This window comes from Hippopotamus amphibius, chromosome 17 (genome assembly GCF_030028045.1).
Source record: "Hippopotamus amphibius kiboko isolate mHipAmp2 chromosome 17, mHipAmp2.hap2, whole genome shotgun sequence".
NCBI lineage: Eukaryota > Metazoa > Chordata > Mammalia > Artiodactyla > Hippopotamidae > Hippopotamus > Hippopotamus amphibius.
In genome coordinates this window covers 15,785,680-15,812,946 of record NC_080202.1, presented here as the reverse complement: position 1 = coordinate 15,812,946, position 27,267 = coordinate 15,785,680, and the positions used below count along the sequence as shown (strand labels likewise).

Sequence of the window (27,267 nt, the reverse complement as noted above, 5' to 3'; positions counted from 1 at the left end):
GGTATTCACTTTATCAGTGAGAACAATCCTATCCATCTCAAATAGAAAGATGGGTCAGCGACAACTAGAGCTCCACCAGTTATTCTAATTTTTTTTAAGGCCAATTTTTAGGGACCAGTCCACGGAGATCAGTATTTTCAGAAAGCTCAACTTATGGCATGACAATTATGATAAAGGTCATGTTCACCAGGGACACTTAAAAACATCTCTTCCTAATTCTCTAGGGACAGGTTTAGTAACCCCTACCACCACTCTGAATAATTGATAAACCAGTTAAACTTGGATAAGATGATTACACTATCACTTAAACAAAAATGAAGACATCAGCCCCTGGAGTTTAATTCTTCAGCGAGTTCATGGTACTGAGCACAGGACAATTCATTCCCTCACCCAGAAGATCATCAGAGAAAACCCAGAAATAGGGCCCCCAGTCTAAATCGGAAGAAAGGACTGTCCCTCATACAGAGCACTGGCCCCTGAGAAACGACAAGACAATTAAAACAGCTTATGTGACCAGTCATTTCCTCCAGTAGATTATCTTAGAAAAATCCCCTGTGGTTATGGCCATGTCACTAAGCCCAGGAGGTAAAGTTTGCCTAGAATCACTTCTGGAGCATTTTACTAGATCCTGTTCACTGTGAGGCAAACTGGCATGGCACGCCAGAGACTGAAAAAGGACTTGTCTCACAGAGTTTTGAACGGAGACCCACAGCAGCACTGCGATTATGACCTATAGGGTCTGCAAAACTCCATCTTCATTTTTGTACATTCTATACCTAAGGAACATTACCATTACTATGTTTATCTAAATAATCCAGTCCTAGCCAGTTAAAAAGGGAAGCAAGAGAAAATATAGCCACACTGCTTAACCTCACTCCCACGTGACACAAATAAGCAACAACGGGACAAATTACCACAAGCACACTCAGGAATCAAAATTTTCTGACACCATTAACTGCTTGACCTAACTACTTGTGTTGCGATGGTTAATGAAATACTCCACTTGGGCTAGAAAGAGTGTGGGTTAGGAGGCAGGAAAGTGGGATAAGCCTCACTTGAAAGAAGGGTTCCTGCCTTTGCACAAATATCTACAATGTTTTGCGATTTATGTAACTACTCAGATAAGTCAATGGTACATTCAGTACTGGCATCTTCAAAGAGGGAACTGGAGATGTGAAACAAGCCCTGCCTCGTTTACTAGGATTCCCAAATCTCTGATTACCAGTTCCCATTCATGGTCTTAAAAAAAAAAGTAGTCAATGAAACGCACAGCCTGAATCTCACCAACAGCTAAAAGCCCCTCCCTCTCTCCTACCAGCTAAAGTGGAACTGTTAATTGTTACAACTTGACAAGACTTGGACGCTTCTAATTCAAAGATTCAGGGCTTAGGTTTTAGAGTTTAAAAGCCTAATCTCAGGCAAAACAGCACACTTTTTCTATGCCTGAAGTTTCTAAAAAAAAAAAAAAAAAAAAAAACTTCAGCTTTATTAACCGAATGATAATAGAGAGCTTATAAAATTCTCACTCAATATGGGAATCACCATTCTTGGTTAACACTAACTTCATTCTACAGGTAAAATGTTAACCCACATTTTAAATCAAGAAGTCTACAATTCAGTCTTAGTATGTCTCAAACAAGCACAATAAAACAAAAACAAAAACAAGTAAGCAACAGGGAGTAACGGGTAAGCAACACAACACATCCAGGTACAAATCTCTTCTGTGCTTAAGAACAGCACAGGAAATTTGACAAATTTTATTTTTCCAGGTGGATTACATCTTGTATTAATAGGAAGCAAAGGTTAAAAACCACAGACCCTTCGTGCTGGTATTAGTCACTTCACAATAAAAATTTTAAAGCCATCAGCAAAGCTTCCTCCAGGATAATAATCATTTTGGTCCCTGCAACATTACAAGCCAAGATGGGGTGCTCTCCTGGGCAGAGGAATCTTGGGAATGGTAATGGGAGCTTCTTACAAAACTTCTGACCACGGACTTAATTTGCCCAGTATCAATCATCTGTCTAATAAGTGTTCCAAAACCTGCAATCAGTACAAATATACAGCAGGCACTGTTCCACCAACCGAGAAACGGAATGTGAATAGAACTGTATAGAGAGCTTAAGGAAAACCTCACTTTTTTTTTTAAACAGGACTAAAAAAAGCAATATCAAAAACGGGTGAGAACAAACAGAACAGCCCCTCTCCTTCCCACTCTCTCCAGCCATCTCCTCTCACAAACATCTGCCTCAGTCAACTGTTGCCGAACAGAACAAGACCCGTCAGAACAAGATGCAATCGAGGTCCCGGCGCAGATGCGGGATTTTTGTGGAGGGCAGAGGTGATTTCTCCAGGCAGAAGCTGGAGTTTAAACTCTTCTTTGCCGGATTGTTCTGGGCTGAGCTGCTGAGGAGGATCAAGCAGCGGGCGACCAACCCTGGTCCCTCCCTCCCTCTTCAGTCTCCCCCCGCCTTGCGTTCAGTAAGGGGGGGTGGGGAGCGCACAGCTTTCCAGCTCTCCGCTCCTTAAAAATGCCCTCGCCGAGCCACCGCATACAATCCTGCCCCAGCAGCAGAGAGTTTGGCAGCGAAGGGTACGCCGATCCGGAGCGGAGACGTGAAATCGGCGCCCAAGGGCGATTTTAATTGTCTAACCCGGCCCGATTTCCTAAGAGGCGGCAGCGCGGGGAGGGGAGGGAAGAGGGAGGCAGCTCCGACAGGCAACAGGGGGCGAGCGGCGGCAGAGAAAGGGGACCAAGGCGGCAAGAGCCCAGCCCCGGCCCCCGAGGATCTTCCGCAGAAAGGACTCCGAAGCTGCCCCCACCGATCCCCGGGAGACGTTTGCAAATCATATATGCAGCCAAAATGGCGCTGAGAATAAAAATATAATTTAAAGGCAGGTCGCCATATTGTAAACAGAGAAGCAGAGAAGAGGCGGACTCGAGAGACACTCTCCATGATTTCTTCCACAGCCGGGAGCGCCCGGGCGCCGGGTCCCGCGGGTCTGGACCAGGGCAGCGCCGGCGGCCACGGGCTCCGCGCACCCACCCCGAGGACAGCCCGGCCGGGCAGGAGCCCGAGGGCGGCGGGCGCGCGGGGAGGCGAGCGGCGCAGGGCCCGGAGCTCCTCCCCTTCCTCCCCCGCCACCGCCGCCAGTGCCCGGCCGGCTCGATCCCGGCTCCCCAGCGACTTCCAATCCCAGATGGGGCTCTCCTCACTCCTCCCAACCCCCACCTCGGGGTCCGGACCCACTGCTGCTCCTCCCCCTCAAACGGCCGGATCCGGGCAGCACCTGGGGGCGGGGAGGCGCTCGCCCCAGCCGCTGCAGAAAGCTAGCGGCTGCAAGCGCCCGTTATTTCGGCAGGCAGGGGTAGGCCGGGTAAAGGAATGTGCCGAGAAGGGTCCGCCAAGGGGCTCCGGAGGGGTCCCCAGACCTTACCAGCACTGGAGATGGAAGGCGGCCGGGCAGTGGTCACAGCACAGGAGATCCCCACCTTCTTTGCAGCTATCGCAGCTGTCGTGGTTGGTGGCCCTGCCGCTTCGCCGGGGCTCCTTCTCAGGCTTCCGACTCCGCTTTTCTGCCTCGTCCGTCTTGGGGGGAGCCAGCAGAGCTTGGATTTGCTGCACACACATACAAATGGCGTGTGTGCACACTCGGAGCTCCCGGGCGGTCCGTCGCCCCCCCGGCGCGGCTTCTCCGTCACCCACCCCTCTCCCCCCTTTTGTCCTCCTTCCTCCCATCCAGGCTGCTCCCAGAACCTCTCAGCCCCCGGAACCAGGGGGAGCCCACCCTAACTGCGTTCCTGCAGCACAACAACGAGAACGGCTTCTTCCAATGGGGAGGATCAGAGTAGGGGGATGGGGAGAGGGTGCGCGGTTCCCTTCTTGCCACTTCCTTGTATGGACAGTGGGGGACTCCAAAGCCAGGCTCGGGAGAGGCCTGAAGCCCGGTACCCGGACGTGCTGGGGGAAGCACAAAGGGGCCGACAAGAAGGGGGTGGGGAGGCCTGCCGGTGCAACGAGATGGAGTGGGTTGGCGCCTCGGGAGAGCGAATCGAGGGCGGCGGGTAGGTGAAACTGCTGCAAACGTCCTCGGCGGCTGAGCTCAGCCCCCCGAGTTGCAAAGATGGGAAGGAGTCTTGGTGAGGAAGAGCCCCCCCTCCCCCCCTGGCCCTCTCGCGCTGCGAGCTCAGGGCCGGCTTTGTGGGGCGGAGGGCGGAGGTTCCCTCCCGGCGCTGGGGGAAGGGGATGAGGAGGGCCACTCTTACCTCCATCAGCCCCCCCGACGTGTCCAAGTCGTACACGATCGTCTTGGTCTCCATTTTCTCCCACATTCATCCACCTCCCGGGCTGGGCGCTCTCTGCTCCGGCCCCCCCAACCCCGGGGGGAGGGGGGAAACGGGGGAAGGGGGTGCTCCTGACCCCGGTCCCCTTTCTTTTTTCCAAACACGGGTCCCGACTTCCTCGTCCTGGCTCCCCCCCACCCCCCGGCCCCCAGTCCCCGGGACGACAGCGTCCTCCCCGCGGGCCGTGAGGGGGGAGCGGCCCCTCAGCCCCGGCCCGGCGGCTGGCTGCACGGTGGGTCCCGGCTCCGGGGGTCAGGCCTCGGCGGGGCCTAGTCCCACAGGCTAAAGCCGGTGCTGGCGACCGCTGGTCCGGCCGGGAAGGCTGGCGGGCGCTGCCATCCCGGGGTTGGGGGGATCGGAGGCGGGGGGGTGAGAGGTTAGGTGAGGTTGTGGTACGTGAGGTGACTGCGGGGAGGGTGATGGGGGGTGGTCCCCGGGCTCCGCCTCTCGCCGCCGCCGCCGTCTGCGTCCCGGCTGCCGCGCACTTGGCGCAAACTTACCGCGAGCGCCCGCAAAGCCACCCGCGCAGGCGCCCCGGGATCGCCGCTCGCCGCGCGCAACCGCAGTGACAGCCGGCGGCCGGGCTCCCGCGCAGCCGCAGTGAGGGGGTACCCCCCAGCGCGCAGCCGCGCTGGCATTCGTCTGGAGCGCCTAAGCCCCGCCTTTCTGCCCTGCGCCAGCGTACTGAGATGAAAGGGCGGGACTTGGGGTCTCGCGCAGGCGCTTGGGAGAGCTCCTAAAGGTCATAGCGCAGCCGCAAGAACCTGGGGACGCTTCATCCATTGGTGTTTGAGTATAGACCACGAGCACTCTGTTCCCGCGCAGGCGTGTTGAGGATGCTCCCCTCCCGCCCCGCAACAGCACAGCCGGCTCCCGCGCAAGCGTATTGTCACCTATAGGCCCTAACAAGAATGCTGCTCCTTTCGCCATTTTGGTAGTGGGATATAGACCACCATGTCCTTGGAGTCCTCAGGCATGAACCGAAAGGAGCAAAGTGTGGTGTTGGCCACAGCTGGTAGGCTGTCGGTGACAGCAAGTACTCCTAGGGATGTTGTACTGAACTCTTTGGTTCCAGCGTCAGGTGTGGCTGGACCAGGCGCCATATTGGTAAAGAGAAAAGAAAAGCCATCACGGCGGAAAACGATGCTTTTGGTGTCGGGTTGGATGGCTGTTGTTCCCTCTTCCCTCCCGCTCCCAACAGTAAATTTTAGCCTCAGCATTCCTGTCTTTCGTAGCGATGGCACCATGGAGAGGTCCGCCTGCCCGTTACTACCCTCTCTTGATCATTGTCCCTGAGAACTGCTCTCCGAGAGGAAGCCAAAAGCGAAGAGTTTGTAATGCTGACAACGCCCAGCTACCTGGCTACAGAGGACTTCAACTCCCAGTTTGCAACGCCCAAGGGTCCAAAGGCCGAACAGGAGCGCACTGCACCCTGGGGGAAAGAATCGCGATGGGTGGTGGATTGTGGGGGCAGTAGTTCCGTTTGCGTGCGATGCAGTGGACGATAGGATGGACTGGGGAAGAGTGATTTCCCTGCCAGGAAGAGATTCTTTTCAGAGCTGCCGTGCTGCATGCTGGGATTTGTAGTCTGAAGGCCTCCTCTCGAATTCTGGGCGGGGCTTCACGCTCTCCAGGGCGCCCGCCCCTCCCCTTGGTACCGTCTTCAGAGAAGGCCAGTTATCTCCGCCTGACTGTAGATGAAGCGGTGGAAAAGGGAGTGGCATCATTGTGCCTGCACTAGGCGTTTAGTTGGCCTTGTTACCAGGTAGCTGGCTCACTTTTGATGTTAAGGTATACTTAGCTTTCTCAGAAGCCTAAAACTGGAAAGGGCTTAAAAACCATCTGGGTTAATCTCCTCATTTCCAGATGCACAAAGAAGAGCAGTGATTTGCCTAGTTCACATAGTGAATTTATGGCAGACTTAGGAATAAAACAGGTTTCTTGATTCCCAGGCTAGGATACTGTCTAACTACCTGTGAGGAGTTGCTGCTTTTGGGGGGATAGTAAGGAGGATGAGTTGAATAGGGTGGGTATATCGGTGGGTGGTCTTAGGTTTCAGTTTTTCTGACTTTCCTAATGATTCTGTTGGTGCCTGGGAAGAATGATAAAATCCTGGGCCTTGTTGATCAAGCAGGGGAGTATATCACGCAGATCGGCCCTCTCTGCCCTCTACCAGCCTCAGCAAACAAGAAATCTTAGTGCCTATGGGCCAGAGATGTGGCCGTTAGCGGGAGGAGGGCTGATTTAGAAGTATGGAACTGGCTGGACCTCATCTCTTCTTAGGCTGTATTTCATGCCATAGACCCTCAGAAATGGATACATCATGTGCCCTCTCCCACTGGCTTTCTTCCTACTGCTCAGGGCCCAGCTGTGCTGCTGTGTCAGCCTGAAGGTATTATGGGGCAGATAAGTAAGCCATTGGCACATGCCCAAAGAGCAAGGCTTTGCTTTGACCAACACTATCATTGCAGTTGAGAACAGACATAGGCATTAATGGACTAATGAGGGAAATAATACTTGGCTCTGTTGACAAGCGCCAGGGGAACTAGGCACTCCACACACCTTCCTCTCAGAACCTGGAGGATGAGGTCGGCCCATCGGGGCCAGTAGTTGGTGCCACCTTGGAGAGCTCCAGCCCTGGATGTTCCTGGGGGATTGAGGAGCGAGAGCAGGTGGGATACCGATGCCTTCAGCAGTGACCTCTTGTGGCTAATTCAGGCACTACATCCTGCATGGATTGGAGCCTCTCCGTCCTTCAAGGTGGCTTGTGGTGGAACCTCGAGGTGGGCAGCCACAAGTGGTGAAGACCTCCTTGTTGGATGACTGTAGACGTTCTGGTTACTTCTACTATTTCCGTCAGGGTTTTTTGTCTTCTGGTTTCTGAGCGCCCATAACTCCCCGTTGCCTCCCTCTTGCTCTTACTCTGGAGAGCAGCCATGCAGAGCACACCTCTAAGCATGGATGTGTATGATGGGGACCAAGGCTGGCTAAACACATCTCAGGAGGCGCTGGAGGCCACAGGGAAGGGGCATAGAGGGTGGGAAGGACCAAACATGGCAAACTTAAGCACATCCTCTTCAGTCACCTCTTTCTGCAGTCCATGGATATGGCTTTTGTTAAAATAGGAGCCAAGCAGCTATGCTGCATTGCCTCTGCGCCTGACAGTCTAGATGTTCTCTGAGGCTAAGACAGACTAGAGCCTCATGTCAGGGGTTCAGCCTCTGATTCCTACTCCAATTTTCTAAGCCTTGCTAGCTGGAAAGAAGCGAAAGAAGAGAGGCGTCAGGCTTCCTGGGCTTTTTCAGCTATACAGTGGCTTTTAAGGATAGGCTTAGGAGTATGCCAGCCTGTAGTTCTGGAGCTAGCAAAGAGGAGGAAATGAAGCATTGGGATGGATGAGCATTTGGGTTCCTGGGCTTCCACACCCCTGTGGCACCAGCCATCGGGATCTCTCATTTCACATGCCATCTATGGCACTGACCTTGTTGGGATAGTAGTCCCTGAAGCACTGGCATGTGACTTGTTTTGTTTTTGTTTTTGGCTACACCACGAGGCTTGTGGAATCTTAGTTCCCGGACCAGGGATTGAACCCAGACCACCGCAGTGAAAGTGCTGAGTCCCAACCACTGGCCCGCCAGGGAATTCCCATGACTGGTTTTTGATAAAATCTGGAGATGATCAGTTGGTAGGTCCAGCATGCCTTCTGGTCCTAAAGTCCACATCCCATTTATCTTCCACCTCCCTTTCCTCCAAGAAAGCACCATCCATCAGGCCATTGCTTGGTTTTTTCAAAAACACCATTTTAATAAGGAAACAACAGAAATAGAATATTGTTCTCTGGCTGCAGCCCAGACCCCATATAATACATTACATGTACAAAGTGGCCTGCAGCCAGCTTCTGGGCCTCTCCCTGGGACGCTCTGACCCCCTGTTCCATGCCAGATTCCTGGACCCTGGGACCTCTCCTCATCTCCAGAATATGCCTGCCCACTCCCCTTATCCCAAACGCAGTGGCCAGGAGGGAAGCCTGACAGGTGGCTGGGGTTGGAGGAGGGGCTAGTGGGAAAGAGGATGTTTTTAACAGCCTGACTGACATCAGGGGAAGGTCTCCCTCTATTCAGGGTGTAGGACTGCCAGAGGAGCAGCGGGGTGTCCTGCTTTGGTGTGGAGCATGAGTGGTATGGCCTAGGGAAGCCCAACCTGAGCTTGGGGTAGAGTCCCTAAACCCCTTAGGATCCCTTAGAATTATTGCCTCCACCAGGAAGGGACAGGAGGCATAACTGACCATTCCTGGGGCCTTGGAGAAAGACTAGAGACCTCCCCAGGGTGCTGATGTCAGCATGTCAGGACTACCCGGAGGTCGCTGTTGAGAGCAGTTTTGGCCACTGGTGATGATGGCCCTGTGAGGAGCACCCTGGCACAGTTTCTGCCACAGTCAAGTTAACCCTGCTGCAGGGTGCTACATGCCAGGGCTGGATGGTGGTCATGTGGAGAGAGGTGTTCCCATTCTGCCTGTGAATTCCAGGCTGGAGGTCCAGGGCATGAAAGACGCTCAGGAGAATGCTGGTTCTTGATGCATGTGCTCCAGCTGTGTTCTGCCTAGAGGCGGATGCCCGACTTGGATCCAAGGAAGGGCCCTAAGTGGGCTGTGGTACCAAGAAAATAGGCCCTGGTGGGCATTGCAGGCGGAAAGGTCACAACTTCTTGAGGGATTGGTGGCATCTCTTCCCAGGTGGTATGTACAGGAGGTGGAGGGACAGCAGGAAGCTGGGAGCGCTGCTGCTGGGCTGTGATGCAGGGCTGAGCTGGCTTCCCCAGGCTGCCCCACCTAGATGGAGACTTCATATTCTCTCGTCTCCTGCAAAGGAAAGAGACTGCTGGGAGTTGGAAACTTGTATAAGGTTTGCCAGCCCATAATCCACCTTCCCAAGGGAAAAGGAAAGAGTGGGAGGGCTTGGCAGGACCCTCAGGGGTACCTGCCCAAGGGAGCATAGAATTGGGTCCTTATTAGGGTGTCAAGCCTGGCATGGGTACTTACTCCAGTCTCATAAGTCGGATTGTCAAACGCTGACTCCACGGTGATGCGGTCATAAGGGCGGGGTCGTGTTTGGGGCAGCCGCAGCGGGCTTTTCCCATGGAGCCTGTGCGGCAGAGAAGCCTGTGAGTCAGGAGTGCTGGGCAGGAATGAGTCAGGGGTGCAGGGCAGGAAGGGAAGCCAGACTCACCTGGAGAAGTAGAGGTACACACCTCCCACCAAGAGCGCCATCGCCACCAGCGGCAAGAAGATGGCAGCTGCAATGTGAGCAGCGTCCAGGGTGCTGGAGGCAGCAGGCGCCTTGGCAACTGAAAGCACAGAGGATGGGATTGGGGCAGAGATCTCTGTCGCCTGGATCCCACATCCCCTCACCTCTGCCCAGGGGCATCCAGCCACCAGCTCCCTCTAGCTGGCTGGGGGCAGGGAAGGAGCTTTTTGCCCTGCTAGTCCCAGACCTCTCTCTTTCTCTGCCCTTCCTCCTTGGAGAACCCATGGCCTGAGAGCTGTGAGAACTAGGGGCAGAGAGATTATTTCCCTGGCCCTCAAGGTTGGGGGCTCACCATCCAGGCTGCGGCCGCTGTAGAAGCCATCCAGAGAGGCTGGAACGAGAGGGAGGGCCAGTGGCAGGGGGTGAGCCCAAAGAGCCAAACCACTAAGGCAGGGAGTGGGCTGGTCACAGGAGGGATTTGTCCAAGGAGAGCCCACCCCAGAATTTGTCTTGGTGTCACCAGGTCAGAAGGATCTGGCAGAGACTGAGGAGACCAAGAATAACATGAAGGGGCCATGGGCAGGGGGTTCTGGTTCTCAGCATTTGACATCTTTGCCGGAGCAGCCCTGGGGGCCAGGCAGGGGTTCCGGGGGTGGCAGGGCACTCACCAGCCCTACAGATGGGTGGGGGGTCACTCCAGTGTGAGGGGTGTCCGGGCACACACTTGATGCTGGCCTGGCCCTTCAGCACATAGCCAGGGGCACATGAGAAGTGGACAGTGGCCCCCGCCGGGTGCAACCTTTTCTCAGGACTGCGGGCACCATTCTCGGGGGCGTTGAGGCCATGGCATGGCTTGAGCTGTTCCACTGTAAAGCAGGCAGAGCCCAGTGAGGGTGCCAGGCCCCTAGCCTCCAGAGGAAGCATCTTCCCCTCCTACCCGTTTGACACTTACGGAGACATTTGGGGGCCCGGTCGCTCCACTTGGGGCTGCTGGCCTGGCGATCATGGCAGGTGAGGATGGCACTACCCGTCAGCACAAAACCCTGATCACAGATGTACTGCACGGTGGCCCCCACGGGAAACTTGGGGCTAGATATGAGGCGTCGGCTGTGCTCCACGTCCCCAGGGTCATGGCAGGAAGTCACTATGGGTAGGGGGTGATGGGGGGAAGTAGCCCGAGTAGAACTCAACAAAAGCCAGTCCACGCTGGCTTTGTCCAGGTTGGCCAACATCTTCACAGCATAGGACTCCACCCCTATTTATCTGCCCCTACTGTTTTGCTGGTGTATCTCCCCAGTCGTCCCCTTCGCATACATCAGAGTCAACAAACACAGATTGGCCATATACCAGGAACGAAATACTTGGCATAGTTGATGGATAACCCTATGAGAAAGTATTATCCCATTTCACAGATGAGGAAACCGAGGCCACGAATACCAGCTAATAATGGCTGGAGTCTAGGTCAGAATCCAGGAGAGAGGCTTGTAGGTTTTGTTGGGGAGAACTTGGGGGACAGGTGCACTCACCCCTCTGGCAGGAGGGCAGGTCCTCACTCCAGGTTAGGTCCCACTGGCACATGAGGACACTGGATCCCACCACCTGGTAGCCGGGGTAGCACTGGTAAGTGATGACAGTGCCGTGCACCAGCTCAGGCTGCGACGGGCTCTTCCAGCCATTGGGTATCTCAGGCAGCTCCGGACAAGTGTCATTACGGGGCACCTCTGGGGGCAGCAAGATGCAGGCCCTCAGGAGCACCAAAGGGACTGTGCTAGCTTCCCTGACCCCATGGGCACTCCAGCTCCTGCCAGCTTGTCCCGGGTCTAGCCTGGCCTGGGCAGGCTTAGCGACTCATGCCTTCCTGCTCAAGGGCCCCTCCTTGCCTGCCCCTGGCATCATTTTGTCTCCTAAATTCCAGGGTTGTCACCTAAGCTTTGGCCTTAATTCCAAATGCATGTTAGCCAATTCCTCAGTCCTGAGAGAGGGGCTGGGGAGGGTGAGGAAAATTGTCACTTTGACTTGTCAAAAATTGTCAGAAAGTTAGAAACGAACACCTTTCTTCAGTTCCCTGTTTCTCTTTCAAAGTTCTTCCTGCTGTCTATACAAATTCCTCTGGCTGCAACAGAGGCTTACTTCCTCTCCCTGGGCCTTCAGGGAAGATGGAGAACAAGATTAGCTTCCTGAAGGTGATACCTGGAGTTTCCCAGTTTCCCCAGATAAGAGCGCTCAGGCTCCTCACTGGCAGGGCCTCTCTGACTTGCCATGGTTGGGGGGCTGCATCCTGGCATCCCTTTCTCCCCAGGCAGCAAGGTGGGGCAGGGACAGGCTCACCAAAGAAGTGGATGACGAAGCCCTGCTGGTAGCCCAGCACTGAGGCCCCGGGGTCCGACTGGAACTGTATGGTGACATCAGCCATGGAGGTAAAGAGCTTGAAGTGGCCACGGGGCCCAGAGTACTGGCCCAGGACCCGGGCTGTCAGGTCATCCCCATCATAGAAGGTAAGCACGTCACCAGGACCTATGCGCAGCCTGTGGAAGAGGACTGTCAGGGAGGGCAGGCCCGGGGACCCCAGGACGGGCTGGGTGAGAGATGACCCCAGAGCTCAGGAGGTAGCTTGGCTGAGCCCAGTGGGCACTCACACTCGGACATCCAGCATGATGCGCTTGTCTTCCTCCACGTGCACGCCCCAGATGCAGTCCTGCCCACGGCCGTAGGGCTCCGGCCAGTTGGGGGAGAGCACCACGCCGGCCGAGTCTGTGATCTCCCCACTGCACACGGCTGGAAGGCAGGGAGGCGCGTCCTCTCCGCGTTTCCCCCAGTGCCATGTCCTGGGGCTGCCACTTGCCCGCAGGAGTGCCTACCCACTGCTGGGAGCCCCCACCTCCTCCTCAGGAGGAAGCTCAAATCACACTTGTCACAGGGCCCCTGTGGTCCCAGGCCCTGTGGCTGGCTCCCTGGTGCCCACCCTCCTCCCTGCCCCTGGCAGGACCATCCACTGGTGCCTACTGACCTCGGCAGGCAGGCTCTGTCTCATTCCACTGGGGGTCATGGGGGTCAACACACTCAATGATAATGGAGCCCTGCTCCAGGGTGTAGCCAGGGTCGCAGCTGAACTCCACGGTGGTACCCACAGGGTAGGAGGGTGCGCTGCTGCTGAAGTTGCCGTATTTGACAAAGGGCTCATAGCAGTGGCCTTGCTGGAAGGCTGCAAACCACAGGGCCCAGCCCAGCTCAGCCTCGACAGGGGCAAATGCAGGGGGCAGTTGTCCTCCTGCTTCCCTCCCCAGGGCCTTTCTCTTCCTGACTGCAGGTGAATGTCTGAGGTTTGGAGCAGGGGGCAGGGACAGCCCAGAGCATCCGTCCCCATCATGCTCCGGAGGCCATCTTCATCACCACTGTATTCCCAGTGCCTACTTTGTGCTTAGTACACAGAGGGTGCTCAATAAATGTTTTTTGAATAAGTTAATGAACACAGGCATGCATGAGTGGTGCTAGAATGTCTCTTGCAGCAATTCTTCCCTCAGGGTTGGGGCCATTTTTGTTCTTCAGACTCTAGAGAATTCATTCTCTTGGACCAGAGGGCCTGGGTCCAGGCAAGGGTCTCCTGCAAAGGTGGAGTAGAATCCTGGACTTCAGGGGAGGGGTAGGGAGAAGGGACCTGGGAGGCAGGTGAAAAAGGGCTGAGGTGGAAGGCGTGATGATGGAATGGAGGCAGAGGGGGAGGGTGTGAGAAGAGACCCTAGGCTCAAGACCCCCACCCCTGGTTAGGCCCCAGCAGGCTCACCCTCATAGCGCAGGGCCATGCCTGCAGCCGCCCCACTGCTGTCAGTACTGAGCTCCACAAAGAAGTGTCGGCCGGAGCTGAGTAGGCCCTCAATGGGCAGGTACTCCACCTCGTAGGAGTCATACACGGGCGGAGCCTCCACATTGTCCCCATTGCGGATGATGAGCCTGGGCCAGGAGAGCAGCAGCTGCGTGGCTGGTTGCTGAGCTGGGTGGGGTGAGGCCCCCGGGTTGGGTACCATCCCTCCAGCAGGGTATTACCAGGCCAGGAACTCCTGTCCCACCAGGACATCCCCTCACCTGTCGTCATCCTCTGCCAGTGAAACCTTCTCAAAGTGCAGGTGCAGCCGCTGGCCCTCGGGAGCCTCAAGCAGCCAGTGGCAGGTGAGGTTGTTGCTGTAGTTGCCCGGGAAGCCGGGAGAGACGATGCGGCCGGTGGTGGCATTGCGGATCACTCCACCGCAGGCAGCTGTGAGACGGGGCAGCACCGTGGGCTGGGCCCCGGCTGGATCCTAGACAGCCTGACGAGCCTCCCTGCCCATCCCAGCTCTGTACCTTCTGCACAGGTACAGCAGGGAGCTTGCCTTCATGGTCCCGAAGGTCCAATCTTTGCTCCTGGGAGCCGACCTCCCAACCTTTCACACCTCTGGGACTATTCATGTGTAACTCCCTTGACTAAGGTAGCTCTACCACCGCCTAGCCATGTGGCCCTGGGTCAGTCACTTCGCCTCTCTGCTGACTCCTCAGGAGGCCTTCCCCGATTCCCCTCACCCAGGTGAACTTTCTTAATACCCCTTACCAGGTCTCCAACCTTCTTGGGTGTATCTGCTGTCTCTGCCTCATGCCACTTTCCTAAACCAGTTATTATTGAATAATGTCCCTTACCCAGGCCCCCTGGGGGCAGGGGCCAGGTCTTCTCAGGCCAGGCACAGAGTTGGTATTCAATGTTTGTTGAATAAAATGAGTGAATGAATATGAAAAAGAGAGTAGGGCTAGATCAGGGGTGACAAACACTTGGTGTGCGTGCCTTCCACCTCCAAATCCTGTGCCCTTAGCAGACGTTACTACCCAGAAGATGGTCTTGAACGCTTTCTAAAACAGCATCACTACCAGTTATCCCTGGGCTGACCCCTTAGGACCTTTCCAGCACTGGTCCCTCTGGCCTGGGACCATCCTCTTTTCCTAAACACAGGCTAGCAGCTCACACACCCCCATCACTGAGGGCTGTTGAGTTACTTGGCCACAGGCTCCTGGCAGTTAAATGGGGCCAGAGAAGGGGTCTCAGGCAACAGGAGTGTGGCTGGTCCAGGCAGAGTTTTTCTCTCCTGGACACACAGCTCTGGACCCTGCTGGCTCTCAAAGACCAGGCTGCCATGGCCAAGACCCAGTGCCTTTGTCTCCAAGTGTTCAAGACTGCAGACTATTTTAAATTAATAAAGCTCCCAGTGAAGGGGTTGTAGTGAGTTTCTTCTCTGCTTCTTTGCAGAGAGGACAGACTCACCTTTCTGCTTAGTCTCAGAATGGAACTGACCTTCAAATCTGATTATGCCCCACCCTTCACTTAAATTCCTATTACCCTCATGATAAAGTCCAAGCTCAAGAGGGTGTTCGAGCCCTTTATAAACCCAGCTCTCTCTTGACTCAGCTGCAGCCCTTCCGCGTATATCCTCTTCTTCAGGTGCACCTCACCACGTCGTCACTACAGCGTGCTGCTTCGTGCCTCCGCACCTTTGCAGGTGCTGTTCCAGGAATCCACTCCACTTCCCTGAGCTCTTACATGCTTGTCATCCTTCCCTGCCTTCTCCTTGGGAAGCTTTCCTTGCCTCCCTCCTCGTTTGGGGGCAGCTCTCCCCACCTTGAATCCCCAGTGTGCCCTGAGTTCACCCCATCACAGCACCATCTGCACTGAACTTCCTGAGCTGCTTTCCAGTCCCCCCGCCAGACAGAGAGCTCCTTGAGGGCAGAGGCCACATCTGGCTTATTCACCTCTGCTTATGCGTGGCACCCAGAACGAGTTTATAGAATGAAATAACTATCAAAAACCCAAGGTGCCTTTCACACTGCAAACTAAACACTCCATCTCCCTCCTGCCAACAAGCCTCTCTCCACTGGCAGCAATCTCAGAAGCCCTGATCACCCAGGACCAGAATCTGGGAGTCTCCTCCTTCCCCACTTTCCCTCGTCCGTGTCTCTGGAACCTCTTCCCTCCTCTTCATTCCCAAAGTCACTGTCTAAGTTCAAACCCTCTTGCCTGGCTGGCTGCCTAGCCTCCAGACGCCGCCCGGCTGTCTCTCCTGAGGAACAGTTCTGAGCCCCTCCCTCCCCCTCACAAAACTTCAACAGCTCCCCACCCAGTGTCTTGGCCTGACATTCAAGGCCCTCCCACTGCCCCCTCCACATGTCTCAGGCCTCAGCCAAACATGGCTGCTTTCTGTGTCCCTAAACGCTCCCTCACCTTCTCTCCTCTGTGTCACTGCCCACATGGTTCCCTTCATCGAAATGTCAAACCTTCAGCTCCACGTCCCCCAGGAAGCCTCCGAAGTACCCAACTAAGAATGACTGCTTCCCCCCATCCCAGGTCACTCTGTCTCTTCATCGGTACTTTTTTTTTTTTTTTTTTTTTTTGGCTGCACGGTTTGCGGGATCTTAGTTCCCCGACCAGGGATGGAACCCAGGCCCACGACACTGAAAGTGCTGGGTCCTAACCACTGGACCGCCAGGGAATTCCCTCTTCTTTGGTACTTCTGACTTCCTGCTCTGGACGTTGGTGACCCACATGCTTTCTTCCTCCCCCATTTCCTGGAACTGTGGGCTCCGTGAGGGCACAGTCCCTATTTAATTCCGCTCTGTATACCTGTGCTGCCTCCATACAGTAAGTGCTCAATAAGTGTGGGTTGGGTGAACGCTACTGAGGTGTGCGGTCATTTTCTGGCTTCCTTATGAAGAGCAAATGAAGGTGCCAGACAGTAACAGAGAGCAGGAATGAGCCTCCCACCTCACTCCCCTGTTCAGCACTGAGTCCCCTGGGGCCACTCACCGATGCAGACGGGCTCCTGAGAATCCCAGAAGGGCTGGGTGGCGTTGAGACAGGTAAGGAGCCTGGCACCCTTCAGCTGGTAGCCAGTGGTACAGTGGAAGCGGGCACTACCTCCTGGGTGGAGGCTGCTGACAGTCACAGCTCCATAAGCTGGACGTCGGGGAAAGTGGCAGCTCAGGAGATAGGCTGCAGAGAGACAACGGGTGACATGTGTGTGTGTGTGTGTGTGTGTGTGTGTGTGTGTGTGTGTTCAGGGGGCTGAGTCATAGCCAGGGCAAGAGGGCCCTGCCCCAGCCTGCCTTGAGGTGTTAGAGGAAGCATCAGGAATTCCAAAAGAGACCCTGATTCCCTCCCCAGAAGGTGCCAGTGATATTTCTGGCAGCCTGGACTGGTTAGTGGAGCAAGTACAGAGCTGGAAGTTGGAGCCTTGGGTTCTGGTCCAAGCTTTCTGACACTTCAGGCAAGTTACTTCGCCTGTGTCCTAGTTTCCTCATTTGTTAAATGAGGTTCAAAACGCCAGCCCACTTACAGGGTTATTGTGAGAAAAAATGGGATAGTTTTTTATTCAGCTTGGTATCCCTGGAACCAAGAAATGTTTACTGAATGACTTGTAGATGTGAAAGCACCTGAAATAGTGAAAAGCCTATACTGATGTAACGTGTTGATATTATTTTTCCTGTAGGGGACAAATATGAATTACAGCAGGAAACATCGAGGTCAGACCGTAAAAACTTTCCTAGTGTTCACTGAGAAATGCTAAAAAGTGACGGCAAGGGCTGTGGACTTTTAAAAACAGGATGGGTCGAGGGTGGGGAGGCAGGACACGCCTTCATGGAAGTTGCGGGAGGGACAAGTTGCCCTGGGAAACTTGGTAACTTTAGGAATTGTCATACCAAGGATGACCGAATGGTGGCAGCAAATCCTATAAAACAATCCGGCAAATCCCAATCCAACACCAAGCTGGGGCCTTAGCTAAAAATGGGGGTCAGGGCTTGGGTCTGAGAGGTAGGAAAGAAGACCTTGGAGGGGTCGGGGAGAGAGGCTGAGCGAAGAGTGTGGGCTATAGAGTCTGAAAACCCTTGGGGGTGGTGGGAGAGATGAGGACCGTCTAGACTGAGGAACCACACCTGGGTCTTGGGGTGGAGGAGGCCCACCCTTACTGATGGTACTAGGTGGATGGGAAGAGAGGTCCAGGCAGGGACCCTACAAGCCTCTGTGTGCCTTTAAATGACTGCAAGAAAGGGCTGCCTCTGGGCAGGCCAGGGTCCAGACACAAGTTTTGTGATTTTTACCTGTCCTGGCTTTAGTTACTAGGTCTGTAAAAGGGGCAAGTGATTCCTACTCATCCCTCTCTCACTGAGTTCTTAAAAGAACAGCCAATGAGTGGTTGCTTGTGACTGGCAGTCGGTGCGGGGCAGTCCTTAGGAGGTGGGCTCTGAGGTCAGACTGCCTGGGTTTGAATACAGGCTCCCCTACTTGCTGTGCCACTTTGGCCAAACTACCTAACCTCTCTGTGCCTCAGTGTCCTTGTTTACCCACCCATTTGGAGTATTGCATCCAATGTTGTTACAGGAGAGGTTGAGAGGATGTGTGTGCAGTGTCTTGGCATAGAACAAATAGTGAATGCACTGATCCGCTGTTATTGTCTGTAATTTTGATTAATAAAAGCAGCTCACATCTTCATGCATCTTCCAGCTTCTAAAGTGCCTTCACACTCTTTTTATTTCATGTCTACAGCATGCTTAGGAGGAAGTTAGGGGTTATTAACTCATTTTCAGGTGAGGAAAACTACGGTTCAGAGAGACTGAGGGACTTGCCCTGATCACACAGCCAGTAAGTGGTAGAGTGGGTGCTCGAAGCTCCTGGCTCTACAGTTCACTTGCTTTCTATCTGCCCTTTCCCACCTGCTTTCCGAGGTGGAGTAGAAACCTGAGCTCAGGAGTCAGAGAAACCTTAGAGTAATAACCAAGGCTGTCCTGGGTGGTTGTTCAGGGTGGCCACTCACAATGATCTGGGGAGAAACCCCAGGCTGGGATGGAGTGGGGCACTCTAGCCAGCATGAAGGGGGAGTGACATCCAGGGCGGTCTAGGTCATGAGCCAGATGGCATGCTCAACACTTGTACTTCCATCTTCCCCATGAGTTCTTATCACAACTCTGGGAAGGGAGGTCCCCCATTTCACAGATTAGGAAGTTGGGCTGGGATGAGGTGAGAGCAGGAGGCTGGGGGCGGATGATGAAGCCCCCAGACTCCGTGGTGGGTAAAGTGCCACTTCCCAGGACGAGCTTCCTCCTGTTGCCATGACGACTGTTCCCGGGGAGCCTGCATCACTGCAATCTGTTGAGCTATTTTCTCCCTGGCATCTGTTTCTGGGGCCAAGTCCAGTGCCAGGAATATTCAGGAGGGAGGAGGGGGATGCCTGGCAGGGCCCTCTGCTTCCTTACCCTACCTGAGGCTGTGGGAGGGCAGTTGGAACTTGGTTCTGCAGAGGACGCCCTTGTGGGGGCCCATCCTTTTGATCTCCAATGTTATCTTGGACAGCTCTGGCAGGGGTGCCTGTACCAGGCCCCTCACCCCCTCTTCTGGCACCCTCTTTCTCCAGCCCAGGGAGACGCGCGTATGAGCACACGCTCCTCCTGTTCCCATCTCTGGGATCAGGGCTAATTACAGCCTATAATTAGGGGAATTACACTCATTAAGGAAAGAGCTGATCATTGACAAAAACTGGGCCGAGGAGGGAGGGCTTCTGGGAACTGAGAAAGAGGCAGGACGGGGCCAGCTTTCCCAGCCCCTTCTTGGGGTCTGCAGCCCTCACCACGCCTCCAACTCACTGCCTTTCAGCCACCTTTGGCCCAACAGAGAGAAGGTCCAGGGGTTTGAGCAAAGGAATTTGCAGCAAGAGAGGTTACCGTGGCGTGAAATTATGCCCGCTGCTGGGGAGGATGGATGAGCCATTAGGGAGGCTGGCCGGGCTGCCTAGATGCTCACCCGTGCCTCAGCTGGCCCCTTGTTTCTGACAAGCCCCCGGCCGGCCCCTGATGACCACCGGGCTCCCTATTGCCACACCAGACTGCTCCCCCAAGTTTAGGTGGAGAGGCCAGGAAGGGGTGAGTACTCCTTGGGCGGGGGTCCAAGCATCCCCATCTCCAGAGGTGTGGCTGTGGCCCCCGGCAGCGCCTCGGAGGTGGTCCCTGACAATGCAAGGCAATTGTTCACATCAATTGTTCCCCATTAGTGCTCCCCAGTCTGAACTGGTTACCTTGTCACAGCAATGCAAGGGATGAAGAAGACTTTGCCTGGGGAAGAAGGGGCCAGGAGGGATACTGATGGGAGAGGGATAGAGTCCCAAGCCCCTTTTCCTCCATTTTCGATCCTACCAGCTCTTTGATGTAGTTTCCAGTTTCTTCAAGGATGTGTGCCCAGTACTTGACACGCACCATTTTGTTTCATCCCTACTATGACTCTGTGGAATAGGTATTTGGTATAATTTTACAACAGAGGAAAAGGAAGGTTAGAGAGGTCAAAAGACTTGCCCAAGGTCAATAGCCAGTGGGAAGGAGATTCAGACACAGACCTGCCCATCTCCCGAGTCTGTGATTTTCCTATTATATCATGCCACTCTCCTATTTCCAGAAGTGTTCTGAGCTGACTGGGGCATGGGCCAGGTCCAGGGCGGGTGAGGCAGTTCAGCAAGGTCAGGGTGGTAGCTAAGGACATCTAGATGGTCCCTGTCAAGCCTCTTTGACCTTGACCCCCTTGCATTTGGGGAGAAGGCCCCTATTGTTACTGCCTGTTAAGTGTCTGCCTCCTGCAGAGATTCTGAACTCCTTGAGGGCAAGGACTTGGCTGGATCTTAATACGGCTAGTCTCCAGCACAGGTCTGGCAAGGAGCAGATGCCTAGGAAAAGTTTACTGAATGAATGAATGAATGAATGGCAATGGACACACCTGGGGCTGCCTAATTCTGTGTCAGTCCCGCTTCGAGACCTGTTCTCTGCAGGGTGGTAGGTAGAGAAGGGAAGGTCCTGGAGGTATCAGATGGGCGATACTCACCTCCAGCTGTACAGAGCTTCACTGGGCACCTGAGTTGTGTGTTACTGGTCTCTCCATGTTCCCCCCAGGCTGTAATAGCACCAGAGATCCCCAGGAGGGCAGCCAGTTTGGGCTGGTCCTTCCTTCAGCTGCCCAGGCCTACCTTGGTAGTGGAAATGGAAGGTGCCAGGCCCAGCAGGTGGTGGGAGGCTCTGGAACCTCAGGGCCGCTTGGTGAGTGGGGCTGCGGATGACTTGGCCCCTCAGCAGGAAAGACTGGTTAGCCAGAGGCAGGGGGTCAGGCCCCCCGAGGCCCTCCACAGTTACTGTCTCCCCTTCTCGGAGGCTGATGTTCTGGACCTGCCCATGGAATAAGCAGAAGAGTCAGTCTTCTTTTTGCTGATTGAGCCCTGCTATCCTCAGGCTCCTGCAGGCCTGGGGTATGGCCAATCTTCAGTGCCCCTGAGCTAGACACTTCAGTGCAGGAAGAGCTCATTTTACCTTCCCAGTAACCCTGTGAAACAGGACGTGAAGTTCAGAGATACTAAGTACATTGTCCAAGGTCACAAAGCGATTAGCGGAAGTGGGATTTGTAAACGTGTCTGTTTCCAAAGCTTTTCAGTTACACCAAATGCTCCTTGTCCCTTCATTACCCTAGGCTCAGTTTTCTCATCTGTACGTGGGGATGCAGTGGGTGTGTTGAACTAGATGGTGTCTGCCAAGGGCCTGGCCAGCAAGGTGGGGTCTTAAACATCAGACGAATGGCCCAGCTTCCCCTGAACATCCCTCATTGGCATCTCATATCCAGCCTGTCTCAAACGGAGCCATCCTCTTCCCCCAACTGGCAGCTCCCCTGGCTCCCCAGCTCAGGGAATGACCTCACCGTCCATCTGTATGCCCAAGTTAGAACCGGGCATCTCGCCTCCTCCCTCATACCCCACATCCGATCCGTCATTCCGTCCTGTCAACTGGCCCCCAACTCTGTTCACTGCTCTTCATCCCCACTGCCACCTCCCCAGTCCTCACTGTCATTGCTTACCTAGACCATCTCAGCAGCCACCTGCCAGCCTCCCTGCCTGCAGGGCTTAACCCACTCCTCCCTCCACATCAATATTCTCCGAACTGCAGCCAGGGAATAGCCCCGATCTGCTTTCGCTCACGGTGCTTCCTTATTTAAATCCTCCGTGGCTCTCCAGGGAGCCCACAAAGACCATAGTACCTAGTCCAGACTCCTTGTTGTGGCCCTTGAGGCCCTGCCCAACTTGGCCCTTCCGGCTGACTGCTCAGCCTGGCCTTATACCACACCCCTCCTCGTGCCAGCCACGCTTCTATTCTCTCTTCTCTGGGTCTCTTTTTCCAGTCCTTTCCTCTGGCTGTCACAGGCCTCTCTGCCACCACCCCAATCCTTAGCCCTTCAATCCTTGGGGCATCCTTCTGGGCTCCATGCCTCCATTCAGTCAAACAGGGATTGGATAGCAACAGACTTTGCCCAGAGGAGAAGTGGCAGTGTGGCCTGGTAAAGAAGCATTGGATTGGAAGCCAGAGGTCTGGAACCTAATCCTGACAATGTGATCTTGGACAAGTATGCCGACTATTTGAGCTTCAGTTTCTTCATCATATAAAATGGCCAAGTGTGAATCTTTGCTACTCAAAATGTGGTCCATGGGCCAGCAGCATCAGCACCACTTGGGAGCTTGTTAGAAATGCAGAACCTCAGACCCCACTTAAGATCTACTAAATCCTCCCTTGCATTTTAACAAGGTGATTCCGAAGCACTGATCTACATGGTTTGCAAGGTCCCTACATGTTGCTCTGAGGCAGGACCTTCACGGATTATCGGATTATCTGCCTGGGCTATTTAAGTGGCATCCAGTGAGTCACCAAACCCCTCCTAATCTTATCTCCCAAGTATTTCAGTGGATTGTTCCTCCGCATCCCTTTGTCTCCACCTTGGCTCTGATTACTCCCCCTCCCTCCTCCCGCCTTGCCCATTGTTTCTCTCCTGGCCTTCACCCTTCCCATCCCCAAGCCATCTCCCCGGCCCTGGCTGTCTCAGATTGGATCATGTCTCTCTCCTACCCAAACCCTGTTGGTGACTTCAGACTGTCCACAGGACAAGGTCCAAACTTCCCAGCTCACAGCGGGCCTCAGCAGCTAAGCCAGCCTCTCTAATCTTCACTGCAGCCACGGGCCACGCCTCACTTGCCTCCTGTGGGCATTTGCATATGCAGGACCTGCCCAGAGCATGCCTTCCCTTCTTTCTCTCCAGCTGAAGCTGCTCATTCTTTCAGGTCTCTGGGCCACCATCCTCTGCCTCCCAAGCCACGCCAGTCAGTTCCTTTACTTCAGGCCCTCCCCACCTGTCCTCTACTGGCCGTCTCTCTATTAAAGCCTAAAGGTCATGATGCCCTCTTCACTGGCCAGTTGCAATAAAGATGTGTGGAAAGGGTGAGTGTGTGGGTCGCTGGAGGTACATTCCTTGCCAGATTTCTGTGAGCTGAGAATCACAGAGGATGCTGAGCCCAGCCAGGCCCAAGGACGCAGCTGTGGTAGGCTCTGGGCCCCTCAGACTACGGGTGCTGAGAACAGACATGCCCTGCAGTCTCCCCTGCCTGGGAGCAAAGACCTGGGGGATCTCTGAGGCTGAAGAGAAGGCTCAAGGCAGGGATGCTGGGGCAGAAGTGCCGCTTGTTGATGAGGAGCTCCCGCCAGGGCACGTTTGGGTGGAGGCTGCCGGACCATCTGCCAGGGACATTCCTCAGGGAATTCCTGAGGCAGGCGGAGGCTGGATGAGGTCCCCTCAAACTTGGAGATTCTGTGATTCTAGAGTTGGGCAAACAAGACTCGCACACGTGGAATCTGTAATTATCGAGAGATGCCAGGCAGCATATAATTCTGCCTTAAGTGGGACTGAATGCGTGCAGCAGGAATCCTCTAGGGGGGAGTGGAGGGGTTGCAGGCTCAGGGAGAGCAGGCGGAGCAGGTGGGTCTGAGAGCGCCTGAAGGGGGCGGGGCCGGACGGGGAGGAGGAGGAGGGAGGACATCACTGCCGGCAAATTACTAAAGATGCGAAGGCAGAGAAGCAGACGTGAAGTTAGCATTTTTCCTAGTTCCCATAAACACGCTTTTGACCCCTAGCTTCCAGCTCCCGACCCTGCTGTTTAGCCAGCAACAGCGGCAGCAACATCAATAACAATTACCATTCGCAGAGCACCGACAATGTGTCAAGCCTCGTACTATTTTCAGTTATTTCATCCTCACCACAATTCTATAAGGTAGGTGGTAAAATCCCCTGAAGTAAACAGAGGCTGGGAGAGGCTAAGGAGCGTTCGAAAGGTCACACAGGTGTTGAGTAGCAGAGCCTTGCCTTCCTGGAGGCAGAGGCAGCTCCCTCCCTCCTAACCTCATGGGGGTGTCACCTGCAGACAGATTTCTAGACATCTTTATTCCTGGGCCCCACGTCTGCCAGGTTTAGCAGGGAGGTGGTTTTTGGCCAGACCAGGCTTTTTTCCAGATGTTGAGCCATCTTTCCCCCCAGAAGCCTGTAAAGCTGAGAAAACTGGGAGCTGAGACCTCTGTCCGCCTCTGATCTGGGAAGGCATGGCCCCCTCAAAGCTGGCCTGGGGGTAGGGGTTGCCATGAGAGCATGGAATGGAGTGGGCCTGATTACTCGGGGGTCTTATCCAGAAGGCACCCTATTCTCACAGTAGCTGTCTAATGCAGCGCCGGTCCCTTGGGTTTCAAGCACCCACTTGCAGGCCTGGCACAGTGGCCGGATGTAATTTGTCACTTGTTTGAGGGCCAGACCTGACAGGGGCCAGACAGGGCTGGGTGTTAGACAAGGGGGGTGATGAAGTCTTGATGTAATTTGCAGGCATCTGAAGAGCTCAGGAGACAGATTGAAATGTCAGCTCTGCTCATGAGGGCTGTCTTCCCACCCCCTAGCCAGTGACAAGAGGGGAGCTGGAGACCAGGCTGGGGAAGACAGAAACAGAGGGAGCTGAGGACAATTCCCACAGGACCCTGGCTCTCTAACACTGCCCGGCTCCCAGCAGACCAGGGGTCAGCTGAAGGAAGGAAATATGGCTGCTTTGTGGGGGCTGACTCCTTTCTGGATGGGGGATGTGGAGGATTCAGGTTGCCCTCAGCCAACCCCAGACCATCAGCCTTGACTGGCCTGTCTGTCCCCATGGAAGCTGCCAACTGGTCTCCAGAACATGCCCTAATGGTGTGACTCATAGGCAGGATGGTACCATAAATCTTTGCACACAATCATCTTAGTACAACCCTGCACAGGCCATGAGCTCAGCGATGACTTGTGTGCAAGCCCTTCCCCCGGTACCAGAAGCCGACCACAGCCCCTGCTCCACTGCACTCTCCTGGTCACCAACACCCCCGTGTATACTCTGACAGAAGCCCGCTGCCCTCACACAGCTCCCTCAAACACATGACCTGGCACACATGTGTCCCCACATCCACATGCTCCCTCACTCCAACAGTAGTAGAGTCACAATTCTTCCCATGAGATCCTTTACAGTTTTCAAAGCCCTTTCACACCCATTATCCTCTCAGATCTCAGAAAACCTCAATAAGGGAGGCAGGGCAGGCTGTGTTTATCGCCGCTCTATAGAGAGGGGAACCATGTAATCAGAGAAGTTGAGAGCTCCTCTTTGGGTCACACAGGAAATCCAAGACAAAGCCAGGACTCCAGGCCAGGACTCCTGATTCCTGGGCCAATGCTTTGTCTTCATAGGAGCGTCCCAGGCCTTTCTCCCAAAACTGGGAGAATTCCAGATGGGGGTCCTAAAGGAGCAGGCAGGGCTGGGCTGAGAAAAGGGGTTGGGGATGGAGCTCTCCAGCTGTTCCCAACTGAACTCCCTCTCTGGAACAGACCAATCTTCTGGGCCAGGGACGAACAGGGGCTCTTGAGTCCTGGAATTAAATCCCAGCCCCATCAGTGACTAGTTGATAGATCCTTGGGCAAGTCACATGACCTCTCTAAATCTCAGTTTTATCTGTGAAATGGGATAACCGTACCCACCTCCTGGGGTTGTAAGGAGTAAGTACAATCCCGCCTGTAAGGGGCTCTGCACAGGGTGGACGCAGCATCAGCAGTCCTCTTTCTCTTTTTTTGGAGAGACCTGGGCCCCACCCAGGCTGTGGATCCATCTCAGCTCAGGTCTGCCAGGGCTCTACGTGGAAGGCACTGTACCTGGGAGCCACCCTCAACCTGGCCCAGGTTCTGCAGCTGCTAGGAAGCAGGAAACAGGGTCAAGGGCCTGAGGTGCCGTTGCCCAGTCTGACCTGTGAGGGAGCTTCCCACCCAGAAAATGAGCCATACTCAGAGCGACTGGCTGGGGGGAGCCTTTTGCATCACCCAGTTCAACCTCCTTTAACAGAAAGGGAAACAGGCCCAGAGAAGGCCAGGGGCTCAGCCTAATGACTGAGAAATGGTCTACAAAGCCAGGAGTGGAACCCCAGTCCTATGTGACAGCTTCCATGCTCTTGTCTTAACTGATGCTTGTCCACAAACCCTAATGAGGGAGGGTCTACTTTAGGGAGGGGGAGAAGGGTCTAAGTCCATGGGGCTAGACCTGCCTGCTCCCTTGTGACCCACCCCCCTCAGATGCGCCTTCCAGGAGCCAAAAAAGAGGAGGTTGCTGAGAAATCTCACCCCACTGACCACCACCCTACTCCTGTGCCCACATCAGGCCTGGCCCTGATCTGGCCTAGAAGGGGCGGGTGTTCTGGTTATCAAACTGGCAGCTGGCCTGGCATGGGAGAGCAGTGTTCCAATGGGGCCACCTGGGACACTAGGGCAGGGACTGTGGGCAGCTGTGCCCAGGCTCCAGATGGTACCGAGAACAGCCAAGCCAAGATGGGGCTGGCAGTGGGAAGGCTCTTGGAATGCCAAGCACAGTGAGAGACATGATCCAGGCCCAGAAAGGCCTGGAGCCCTCAGGGGAGACTGGCCGTCTGGAGAGGAAATGGGACCCTCATGGGCTTTGGGGTTCATGCCCACCCATCCTGAAGGGGCTTCTCTGGATCTCCCCAAAAAGAGCCTCACCCAGTGCCCAACCTCTGGCTGAAATCGGCAAGCCTCTTGCCATCATAGAGGGCCGGCCCTGGCCTTCTTCCTGCAGGCAGCTCACACCCTCAGCCTCGGAGGGCGCAGATAGCTGCAGCATGCTGAAGGGAGGTGGGGGCAGGGCATGAAGCAGGTTATGAGGGGCTGTGGTCCGAGCCTTGGAGAGCTGGGCTGTTAGGGTTTCCGGAAGCCCTGAGGCTGTTCCTCACAAAGAGGGAGTTGAGAGCGTCTTGCCCAGGGCCCCAGTCTTGAGCCAGGGCTGTGGTCCCATGGCAGAGGCTCAACATGGTGTCAGCACCTGCGCAGGGGTGTGATGTGTGGGTCTTTAAGGTGTTCCTCTTCTTCCGTGGTTCCTCTATCCCCTTTGCCAGGACTCCATCCCTTTCACCTACCCTGAACCATCCCTATGAATTCAAGGAGGGGCAGGCAGAGGCTTACCCACGATGGGGAGAGGCCACAAGCCTTTCCCAAGCCTGAAGGAGCAGTGGACACCCTCCTAGGCATTCCAGCTGTCTCACCCATCTCACCCCCAATGCCCAGCATGGCCTGGCCCAGTCTCCAGCCTTGGGCAGGAGGGCATTGCACTCAGGCCTAGCCCTTGGCAGGAGTACAATCCAGAAGCCCTTCAGCCCACCTCCTGCTCCTGTGCAATGAAGTCACCTGTTTAAAACTGCCCGGGCAGGCTTCAAGGGCCAGTCTGCCTTACCCACTGCTTCCCAGCCCAGGCTTGGCTGCTGGCCTCT

At 55.0% G+C, this 27,267-nt stretch overlaps 2 protein-coding genes across 6 annotated transcripts in view; both read right to left on the bottom strand.

Moving 5' to 3' along the window:
• PHF12 (PHD finger protein 12) overlaps positions 1-4,892 on the bottom strand; it is a 37,727-nt gene extending 32,835 nt beyond the window's left edge. For all 4 annotated transcript variants that reach the window (XR_009049991.1, XM_057715663.1, XM_057715664.1 and 1 more), the window contains exons 1-2: positions 4,268-4,892; positions 3,439-3,620 (exon numbers count right to left, since the gene is read on the bottom strand). Coding sequence is in view for 3 of the 4 variants with exons in the window: in XM_057715663.1 (XP_057571646.1) it covers positions 3,439-3,620; positions 4,268-4,333 (248 nt within the window). In the remaining variant the exon portion in view is untranslated. The remainder of the gene's footprint in view (positions 1-3,438; positions 3,621-4,267) is intronic.
• A 3,236-nt stretch (positions 4,893-8,128) lies between these two features.
• The window catches only part of SEZ6 (seizure related 6 homolog), a 43,109-nt gene continuing 23,970 nt past the window's right edge, over positions 8,129-27,267 (bottom strand). Inside the window, exons 4-17 of one of the 2 annotated variants that reach the window (XM_057715666.1) lie at positions 20,601-20,796; positions 16,406-16,591; positions 13,669-13,837; positions 13,370-13,536; positions 12,596-12,790; positions 12,225-12,363; positions 11,917-12,113; positions 11,115-11,309; positions 10,541-10,732; positions 10,257-10,454; positions 9,941-9,979; positions 9,571-9,688; positions 9,384-9,486; positions 8,129-9,219 (exon numbers count right to left, since the gene is read on the bottom strand). In XM_057715666.1, the coding sequence (XP_057571649.1) occupies positions 9,187-9,219; positions 9,384-9,486; positions 9,571-9,688; positions 9,941-9,979; positions 10,257-10,454; positions 10,541-10,732; positions 11,115-11,309; positions 11,917-12,113; positions 12,225-12,363; positions 12,596-12,790; positions 13,370-13,536; positions 13,669-13,837; positions 16,406-16,591; positions 20,601-20,796 (2,127 nt within the window). In that variant the 3' untranslated portion in view covers positions 8,129-9,186. The remainder of the gene's footprint in view (positions 9,220-9,383; positions 9,487-9,570; positions 9,689-9,940; positions 9,980-10,256; positions 10,455-10,540; positions 10,733-11,114; positions 11,310-11,916; positions 12,114-12,224; positions 12,364-12,595; positions 12,791-13,369; positions 13,537-13,668; positions 13,838-16,405; positions 16,592-20,600; positions 20,797-27,267) is intronic. The other variant, XM_057715667.1, reaches the window with a different exon arrangement.